This window comes from Amblyomma maculatum, chromosome 10 (assembly GCF_055883805.1).
Source record: "Amblyomma maculatum isolate TAMU_Amacu chromosome 10, ASM5588380v1, whole genome shotgun sequence".
NCBI lineage: Eukaryota > Metazoa > Arthropoda > Arachnida > Ixodida > Ixodidae > Amblyomma > Amblyomma maculatum.
In genome coordinates, this window is record NC_139353.1 from 54,153,217 (window position 1) to 54,164,030 (window position 10,814).

The 10,814-nt window shown below is 47.8% G+C and overlaps 1 protein-coding gene across 1 annotated transcript; it reads left to right on the top strand.

Annotated features, from left to right (window-relative positions):
* Window positions 1-4,179: 4,179 nt before the first annotated feature.
* Window positions 4,180-10,573, top strand: LOC146176483 (fatty acid CoA ligase Acsl3-like). The gene is made up of 2 exons (XM_084580971.1): window positions 4,180-4,896; window positions 9,020-10,573. Exons 1-2 carry the CDS (start codon window positions 4,180-4,182, stop codon window positions 10,427-10,429), a joined length of 2,127 nt encoding a protein of 708 aa, XP_084437097.1. The 3' UTR covers window positions 10,430-10,573.
* Window positions 10,574-10,814: the final 241 nt, after the last annotated feature.

Genomic DNA, 10,814 nt, shown 5'->3' on the forward strand with positions numbered 1-10,814 from the left:
TAACTCCCCCTCCCCCTTGGGCCGTACGCAAACTGCTCGTTATCCTACACTGGCGAGACAAAAAGGCTTTTCGGAGCTATAGGCTCCCAAAGCACCGCTGGGCGGCGCTGCGGCTCCTGATGGGCAACGCCATCTGTGGCAGAAAAACACACACTGGGACGCCGCCGACTCGGCTCGCTGCCTTCGCGACGTGCGCCGCGCGCTTTCTCGAACGAGCACGCGCCCTGACGCGCCCCCGCAGGCGCATCGCAACATGCCGCCTGAATTCTGTCTTGATGATTGGACAACCTACCGCGTATTTCCATGGAGGAAACGTAATTATAGGCGAGAAAAATTTTATTCACGTCAGCACTGTAGAGCAGACGACAGACGGCGATGAGTAAATATTTATTGTGAATGCGTTTCCCACGTTAGCGAAAACGTAGGAAGTTTATCTCGAGGTAAGTCAGCCATGCAACTATATTGTCGTATATAATATGTTTAAAAACTGCGGAAGTATTATCAGTACTCTGAGATAAAGTTGCTCGCTTGTTGATTATTGTTTTGGCATGTAGCATGAGATCTATATACGGTCTTGTTTTTATTATTACGATGTTACTAAGCAAATCTTGCAGTAGAAGAATACGCTATAGTCCGAAGGAGATGTTTCTTCAAAGGCACGAACGCTAGCAGTCTCAAAAGCACATGCGTGCTCCGCGCGCTGCACGCGACATAACCGGCTCGCCGGCTCGGAAGGAAGGTGAAATCCAAGCTTGTACTACAATCGTGCTTTATTTCGGTTCTTACTAAATGATTGTGCTTTATTTATATTTGGTTTGCATTTACGAAATCTGTGACGCGAATAGGGTGCTCCGTGCGAGTAGTGTCAATCGAGCCATAACTAGGATCGCTTTTGTATTGCACTTCCAACATATTTTGGTTATGAATAATAATAATGTTGGTTCATTTATTGGCCAATTTGCGGAAATCTGTAAAAGCGGCTCAGCCAAGCATGTCCCCCCCCCCCAAAAAAAAAAAAAATCAAAAGGACTCGTTCCTAGATATTTTCTTGGTCGTAGGGCACATTCACACATCATTATCGATCGCGGACGTCGCACGCTGGATATCTGTTGATTTGGTTGCTTTCAGACCACTCACAAAGCAGGGAGAGAGCACAGAAAATCGGCAAAGCAAGACACGCGCGGAGCGAAGAGCAGGATAATCCTCTACCCCCTTCACTTCGTATAGATGGTGTTAAACCATTGTACTCTTTTGATGCCTTTCTAAGACGTCTTTGTCAATCGTCGCACATTTCTGAGTTTATGGAGAAGGGGAAAATTGGCCCTTTTCGTTTCTACAAAGAACGCGAGACTTCTCAGAATCTGTCATGTGGTTGGAAAACAGGTCTCGTGGAAACGCTTCCAATGAAATCTGCAAAGTTCCACACGTGAGCCTCGTCTTTTGGCACTTCGCCTACTATTGTGGCTACCCATGACACAATGCTACTTAGTACCTCCGTTTCGCATCAGCGGAAGCGTTTTTGTATCGCCAAATAACCGCCAGGTGCAACTCGATAGTCGCACGTGCATAGGAAGCTAGCGGAGCGTCTGCTCCGGCGACGTCCCATCGTTTCACATTTCGCCACCATGCCAGGAATGCGGCGCTGCCTTCGCGCGGCGAAACTTGAGCTTGGGTTCCCTATTGCGATAACATCGAAGTGGAGGTGGTGCCCTCAAGCGAACGCGTTGCAATCCGTCGACTCCCCACAGTGACGGTTTCTTGTCTGGTAGCCATTTGCAATCTAATTAAGGCCCCGTCCAACAGAAACTACGGTGGTGTCGGCGTCGGCGTTGTTGTTGCAGTGAGCAAAATAATGAGCATGTGCCTGGTAGGCGGTAGTTTTCAGGTGACGTGGCATACACTCTTTGGTCGATCGATTGTGTGACATGCCGATACCACAATAAATGGCAAAGCTGGGGCAGGTGCTTCAAGGTGGGAAGCGAACACCACGTAACTCTTCTATTCGCCAAACGCGTTGCCCCCCGTTCAGGCAGGCTCGCAAGCTTGATTTTTATATACGCTGGGTGATGTTTCGCATAATGTGTCAGCATACGGCGTAGTGAATATGTTCAAGGTAAAGCAGGCAAAAATTAATATTAGTGAGTAACCGAGTAGCCCAGAGAAAGTACGTGAGTGAGGCAAGGGTGTACTCGCAGACATGAGCCATTGGCGCTGTCGGCTACTTGTGCTTAAGTCCTGCCTTTAAAGATGGAGCTTCAGTGTCCCCCACATTTTCATGTGTCATTTACCTCGTGGTGCGGCCAGGTGGGTGGGGGAAAAATTCTAGTGGGCACTTTGGATCACTTAAGTGCGATGAGGCGAAAACCATTATAGCGCGGTGGATCGTAGACCTCGACTACGTCACCTCTATCTCCTTTTCTTTCACTCCCACAATCCTCCCTTCCTTTACGGCGTGGTACATGTGTATGCAGAGAACTGTGACGGATACTGCGCCTTTTCTTTCCTGTTAATAAATTTCAAACGCCGCTGGTGCCTGCTGTAGTAACGTCTCCTAGATATCTGGGTCTGCCTCTGTTTGCTGTGTGGTGCGGGCTTCGAGGAAACGCCAAATGAAAGGCGCCGCACGGACGCCTGGATCGGACGCCCGGAGGGGTCAGCTTGGTATGTGCATCAATCGCCTGGTGACGTCATGACCAATCGTGACGGTACATGACGCGCCCCATGTCGAACACAACTAGCATTCATTTGAACGCATCCAAGTTCACCGGCCCTCTAGATTTCGTTTACAGGAAATTAAAGCCGCAGTATCTGTCACTCGCGGAATCCCGCTATCCTAACGGTATAGACAAGGGGAATTATGATGAATATTTCACGATCCAGGGCGTGGTACAGTTGGTAAAGCACTCGGCAGGGGATTCAAGGGATGGAGATGGAGACAAGGTTTATTTATTTATTTTTAATTATTTCCCTCGAAAGCGTGACAACCTCTGCCGACAGCCGCTGACAACGATGAGGGATAAAGGCTTTCGTCTTAAAATCTGCGTACAAAGATAAGTGGGAATGTAGCCATCAAATGCGATTCTTCCATTTACACACGCGAAAAAGACCTTTCTACTGTTTCCCTGTGCTTGTTCTGGAGAACAAACGAAAGAAGTAAATTACTAGGATTTTCTTCTGTTTCAGAGAAGAATGTGTAATGAAAACAGCGGAACTCTGGGCGAGGGAGAATAATCAAAGACAGCGCTTCCTCTATTTTTGCAAGAAAATACTTTGCCTACGAAGAGGCCTTGTCTCCTCAAAATCTCTCATAATCAGCAATCAGAGGCAGCCTCATGACCAATAGAAACATATTTTGAGAAAATGTGTTTCAATAAACTGTTTTTTGTTTACCAACAGTAAAAGAGAACAGCATGATACGGTGACATCAAGTTAAAAATGACCCAGTGTAATTATTTCTCTTGTAACATTTTATTAGGTGTACCACATGGGGAGGGGGGGGGGGGGGGGCTGTAGACGATCGCCCCGCAGCCGCTATTTATGCGATGGTAGTTTCTGCGACCATGAAGTTTTTTGACTGACTGATTTTCATCTGGCGCGACAAGAGAGCGTTTTACAGCGACTGAAGAAAATGTGTGCCCAAGGAGTTCATAGAAAGGTAATGGTAAACGTGCTCTGCTTCATAGCTTGCACACGTTGCTGCTTTCAGTGGTCACGTGGCTAGCGCACTACAGGTACCATCACCAATAATTACGTACTCTCTTCAATGACGTTACGCTCAGCTTTATGCTTTCAGCAATTCCAGCTAAGCTGTTTGACAGCTAGAGATTAAAAAAAAAAATAATCTGACATGAAAGTAACCAGAACGTTTCAAAATCTGGGATGACATTTGTATTGCTTTGCCGTACAAGTCTGAAGTGGTGTTTCCAAACTTGTAATCTGTGCACGTCGCCTCCCTCTTTTTACAGACCCCGGGGATACTAGCTACCTGAGACGGTAGTTCCGTGCCAAAGTCCTTGTCGGCAGTTTCAAGCCCAAAAAGGAAAACTGGGCTAAGTTTCTGATGACTACAGCTTGACCGCGAAGATCTGGAGTGGCTATTTTATTACCAGAATATCGACGCTTATCTTCTTCGTACCGCCAGGTCTTTTCATAATAACGTTGTTTCCTACAGACAGAAGTATGGATCCATTTGCAATTAAGGCCACTCTCGTCCTTGTGAAAGTCTTAGCGACCATATACGACGTCGTCACACTACCAATCTACGCCATCTTCCAGCAGCCTTGGGTCTACTGGAAGCGAAAGTACGCTTGTTCAGCAAAACCTGTAATCGAGGGTGACCCATCTTCCGCGTATCGCAAGTTGAAGGTTTACAAGCTCGAAAACTTCAAGGACTGTCACACCCTTAATGACGTGGCCCGCACCGCCGTTCGGCTGCATCCGAAACGTCTCGCCCTGGGAACACGACCTTTGTTGGGATGCAGCGAAGAGAAGCAGCCAAACGGCAAGATCTTCAAGAAGCTCGTCCTAGGCGACTACGAGTGGATCACGTTCGAAGAAGCTGACCGCAGGATTGACGTTGTTGCCCGCGGCCTGCTGGCCATAGGTGCGAAACCTCGAAAGCTCTTGGCCATCTTCGCCGAGACACGATGCGAATGGTTGCTGACGACGCAGGCCTGCTTCCGCACCAACGTCCCGCTGGTGACCCTCTATGCCACGCTGAGCGACGAAGCCGTAGTCAGCGCTGTCAACGATACGAAGGTGACTCATCTGGTCACTTCGGCAGACCTGCTTCCCAGGGTCCGGAGTATCGTGGATAAGATGCCGACGCTGACGCACATTGTGTACATGGAGAGCGCCAACTCGAAGCTGCCAGTGCCTTCGATTCAAGGCCTCGAGGTGAGTGGTCTGTATAGGAACGAAGGATGTGAGGAGGGGAGTAATGAGAGCTTACGAAGACTTGATCGTTCATATTTTGCGGTCAAGTCCCCACGGTAGCTGCAAATAGTGGTGCATTTTCTTTATTGCATTTTAGGTGCGAAGGTTAGTGCATCATTGAAAAACGCTGCAGTAGGGCGGTTCGTATCCCATCCACCTTCAAAAATAAAATAAAAATGAGATACAATCCAGTGGCCTGAGCACTGAGCCAAATGGCTCTGGACTTATTAACGTAGGCGATATTTAGAAGTTCACTGGAGTCATTTCGTGAACTCCGGCCCAATAGACGAAGCAGTGAGCCATGGTCGTCATTTTATGACCGATGCACGTCATATGCGGCGACAAGTTTCAGCGAACTCTTTCGAAAATTCCCGAAAATAGTGTTTTCAGGAATATAGCCGTAGCCACGGCAGATGTCATTTACAGTGAAAATGTTTTAGCTGCACGGCTAATTAACTAGGACCAAAAAAAATTTAGCTGGGGCTTAGCTTTAGTAAACCTCGTAGGTTGTGCAAGCAATACTGCATGGCTACGCTCAGCTTCAGCATGTTGTATACCCAAGTGTGGTGCGATATATTTAGGCTGCGGCGCGGCGTGGCTACCGATACCATTCGTTAGTTCTACTTAATCAGCTATGTTACTGCAATTACTAACATAACTGATACTTCTTTTACTGTTTCAAACTTCTTATTTGTACATGTAGGAATTTTCGCAAATGTTCGCTTAAACACCCGGTAGGAATTAGCTGAGCTGAACAGTAACGGATGCCCTTTGCATATGTGAAGCCTGGCGTGTGGAGGCGAGAATCGCTGTGAGCGATTCAGAAGCAACTGGCCAAAAATGTACACAGTCGATCCCGGTATATCGAACCCGGATATATCGATTTATTGCTTATACCGAAATCTCAAAATATTTCCTTGAAAATCCGATGCAAAAGTGTTGGAATAATGTTCGCCTTTATCGAATTCCCGTTCAGCGGAACATTCGAAATGTCGAAAAGCGCGCTGTGCCCCTGCCAGAGGAGCTTCTCCTAACGGTGCCGCACAACCATTTGTAGCCTTGGCCGCTTGCTGGCAGCGTCAACTTTGTAAATCCGCTGGAAGATGTGAATGCAGGGCTCCACTGAAATTGGCCTTCAGCCTACATATTTGCTTTCAATGCGACATTGCGGTCATGCGGAAAAGCTAGAATATAGTGCAGCGATTGTTGTGCGGTGAAGCCAGCCTTGCTGACCGAAGGTTTTGGCGACACTTGCGTGGCCTATTTCGCTGCTGAAGGACAAAAAATGACCTCTACTGTATTTGAACTGAGTTACTGTTACGTTTAGTGTACAAGTTAAGCACCGTCTGCAGCAGCTTTGATGTCAAGCATAACACCAAAGTGTGTTTTAGCTTGTCACAGCAAGTTAAATCCCCAGGGGGTCGAAATCTTCGGAGCCCTTCACTACGGCGCCTCTCATAGCCTGATTCGCATAAGGACGTCAAACCTCATAAACCAAACGAAACATAACCCCAAAGGCATTTGTGCACGCAGCGGAAGAAGCCGAACCTAATACCCGAACTGTTCCTATGAAATACTGAAAGCTCGCACTCGCGCCCACGAAACGGCACGTAGAGGTGCACCCATATATTCAACGCCTGTTGCAAATTGACGATAAAATTACTCAATGCAGTCACCAGTTCTGCAAAAAATACCTCGTTCTTGTGCGTATACGCTGTATTCGCGACCATGCTGGGGATCCGCATAAAGTTCAGGGGCATACAATTACACACCTTTAAAAATCAGACATCCCGCCTGCTTCAAACTCCTGTTCTCCCAGATTCGTACTTCTCCTATGCTTCCAAGAAACAAGGTGTGCGCCAACGAACACGCGCTATAATTACTCCGCGTTTTCCCCCTCTCCCCCGGAGTCTTAGTCAGGAGGGGGAGGCATCTGTGCGCCGGATTCGAGAATGATTTGTGCGTCATCGATGGTGTGACTAACTGCTGCAAGTGATTGACAAGTGTCCCCATTGTGGTGCTCCTCCGGAGCTATGTGATGGGAAACACTTGTTGCGTACTTACCCAGCTGCAGCTTCTGTGATGCAAAGCTTCTTAAGGAAAGGAGGTCTGCGGTGGGGCCTTGTGTGCGATCATTGTAGGTGAACATTTTGCAAATATTCAAGCGCGGCTAGCCTTCAATCCTTTGTCTAGCTTTCTCGCAGATCCTTCTTCTCTCCTTTTCTCACTATGCTTCAGCCCAATGGCTAACGTCTAGAATAATAATAATAAAAAAAAAAAACTGAAGCTGGACACACGTGCGTGCACATCGCGAGAAGATGCACGGGTGACCTGCCAGTATGACGGCGAACGAGCATCGTAGCGGGAAGCGCGCCGCTATCTTTGGAGCACCATAATTACTCTACTGAATTACAGAGGAGCTCATTTGTTATATTTTATATATCGAATTATCAATATATCGAACTATTTTGCGACGCCTTTCGAGTTCGATATATTGGGGATTGACTATACTGCGAGTCACCTGAGCTGCTGCTTCTTGTACTGAAGCATGTCGGAAGTTACCTGGGCGCGTATATGGGGCGTACAAGCCCTGCTCACAAAAATTAAAAATTCCCGTAAGATGCTCTTTGGTAACTCAAATAAGATTGCAGCTGTGTGGAGGTTGGCACGCTACAGGTACTTGAATCCCTGAAATAACTTTTTATCACCGTTTTTTTATAACAGCAATATGCCCTATGGCTGGGTAGTTTTTTCACTAAAACAATTTTTATTTTGTCGGCAAAACTAGAATCGGTGAACACACACACACACACACACACACACACACACACACACACACACACACACACACACACACACACACACACACACACACACACACACACACACACACACACACACACACACACACACACACACACACACACACACACACACACACACACACACACACACACACACACACACACACACACACACACACACACACACACACACACACACACACACACACACACACACACACACACACACACACACACACACACACACACACACACACACACACACACGCACGCACACACACACACACACACACACACACACACACACACACACACACACACACACACACGCACGCACGCACGCACGCACGCACGCACGCACGCACTCACTCACTCACTCACTCACTCACTCACTCACTCACTCACTCACTCACTCACTCACTCACTCACTCACTCACTCACTCACTCACTCACTCACTCACTCACTCACTCACTCAAACAAAATCGGACAACGTTTATGATCTGCAAAGTATACTGCGCAGAAAAAAACAGACATGAAGCTACACACAAGCGCAGAAGCGCTTGTTGCGTGAACATTCACGTCCTTGTTTTTGTGTGCTCAGTATACTTTGAAGATATCTTTGATCAGCTCGCCCAACAACGCACTCGTTTTATGATGTGGTATAGTTGAGTGTAACATAACGCAGCAAATGAGGCACGAACAGGAGCAGAAGGAAGTCGACGGTGAACGCTCTTCTTTTCAAAATTTTAAGCACCGTCTCATTAAACATTTACACTTTTAGGCACATACAGACCATTAGTGTTCATTGATGCGGTTTGCCATGATCACGGGATGTTTGTTTATTTTTCTTATGACATCTAAAATAAACATGCCTATGATTTGCCCGCGTAACACACGTGGTAGACATTGATCGAGGGTGCAGTGAAAGGATATGCGACCCGGTGCAATTATCGAAGACAACGCACCGATGAGCAATAATTCTAAACGATGTCGTTTATCAAAAGTGATATAGGGAAGTCATAATCACATTTGTAACATACGGCCGTGCTCTGTTTCATTATGTCAGCAATCCAAAACTCTTTGCACTCTGCATGTAGTGCGAACCAGTTATTTGAATATAGCGCGTTGCGTTCAGCTACCTGTATCTCAACTGGAATGTCTCTAGAATACCATAAAACCATATATATATACCAATAGTTACGGGCAACCGCATTTGAACGACTTCTAAAATTTTGCTTACTTGTATTGTCACTACAACACTTCTGTTTATTTCCTGCAGGTCATGCCGTTCTCCGTCCTTGAAAAGCGTGCGGAAAGTTATCGTCTTCCCTTGGAATGCTCTTCCACACCGGATGACGTAGCTGTTGTGATGTTCACCAGCGGCTCGTCGGGAGTACCCAAGGGAGTAGTGCAAACACACAGGAGCCTCATGTCGGTGATAAACAGCTTGGGCGCCTTATCCCGGTCCTTCAACACATGGACATGCGAGGATGCCCACGTTGCATACCTACCCTCGGCCCACATGTTCGAACTCATGACCGAAATAATCCTTTTCGGCGTCGGTGCGCGAATAGGCTTCTCGTCCCCACAGACCTTCACCGACAAAGGCACTGCCTTGGCCAGAGGCTGCCCAGGTGACGTGACTCTGGTACGGCCAACCTACATGGCCTGCGTACCGTTGGTAGCAGAGCGGCTCCGGAAAGGTATCTCGGACGCAGCTGCTTCTAAAGGACCCTTCTTCAAGGCATTCTTTGACTATGCCATACGCTACAAGAACTTCTGGCTAGACCTCGGATTCGACACCCCTGTCCTGAACCGGCTAGTCTTCAAGAAAACTCGGCTTCTCCTCGGTGGTAGGTTGCATATTATTGCGTGTGGTTCGGCACCGTTCTCAAGTCACACTCGACGGTTTATGCGAGCCTGTTTTTGCTGCTACGTACCCGAAGGGTACGGTCTTACTGAGACAGGAGGCGCGGGAACTTTTATGGACGGCGAAGACGTGAGTGAGGATCGAGTGGGTGCCCCGCTTCCTGGATGCTATATCCGGCTGGTCGACTGGCCAGAAGGTAAATACAGTACGTCGGACAAGCCCAACCCACGCGGCGAAATCGTCGTGGGTGGAACGTGCGTAGCGAGGGGCTACTTCAACAACGAGGAACTGACGCGAGATACATTTCGAGAGGAAGGCGGCTTGCGCTGGGCCTACACGGGAGACATTGGCGAGATCTTCCCTGACGGAACACTCAAGGTCATCGACCGCAAGAAGGACATCGTCAAGTTGCAGCATGGCGAATACGTGTCGCTCGGACACGTAGAGTCTGTTCTGAAGGCGTGTTTCCTAGTGGACAATCTATTCGTTTACGGCAGCTCTTTGCACACGTACCTCGTGGCGTTTGTGGTACCGAACCACGAGCAACTCCTCAAAATCGCCCGAGAAATCGGCAGGGGACTGGCAACCGCCACGCTCAAAGAACTGTGCGCAGACGCAGAAGTGGCGAAGGTGGCCGAGGATAGGATCCTGGCTCAGGCCCGAGCTAGCAACTTGCATAAGACAGAAGTGCCGCGCAAGGTGAAACTGTGTGCCGATGAGTGGACGCCGGAGAGTGAATTGGTCACTGCAACCTTGAAACTTCGTAGGAAGCCACTACAGAATTTCTATCAGCGTGACATTGCCGCCCTCTACGGGTAATGCTAGGACCAATGTGAGTATGACTAATGTGACTAAGAAGATAATTCAGACCGGGGAGTGCGCTTCATGTAGTGGATCGTCCAACTGCGCATTATCCAGGAGGGTGTAAGCATTTACAAGGGACAACAAATAAAGCAGTATAAACACCGAAAACAGTCCGTATATCTGTTTTCCACAAACACACCGCTTTTTGGGGGTTCTACGCTTTTGTAGATTTCTTTGTCATTTTAAATGCCCCATGCCGAGAAACTTCAGACATTTTCGGTATGGCATAACATGGGAGAATTCTTAGGTAGGCTGCTCAGGTATCCTCAGGTAGCATACAGCTAAGAATGCCTTTTGTATTTAGGTATAAAAAGTTAGGGAAGCTTCAGTATCTCCGAAG

Bases quoted from the DNA above. Each gene is read 5' to 3' on its own strand.
- LOC146176483 (XM_084580971.1), top strand. From the start codon at position 4,180: ATGGATCCATTTGCAATTAAGGCCACTCTCGTCCTTGTGAAAGTCTTA. The intron at 4,897-9,019 runs GTGAGTGGTCTG...TATTTCCTGCAG, and splicing joins CTTCGATTCAAGGCCTCGAG to GTCATGCCGTTCTCCGTCCT.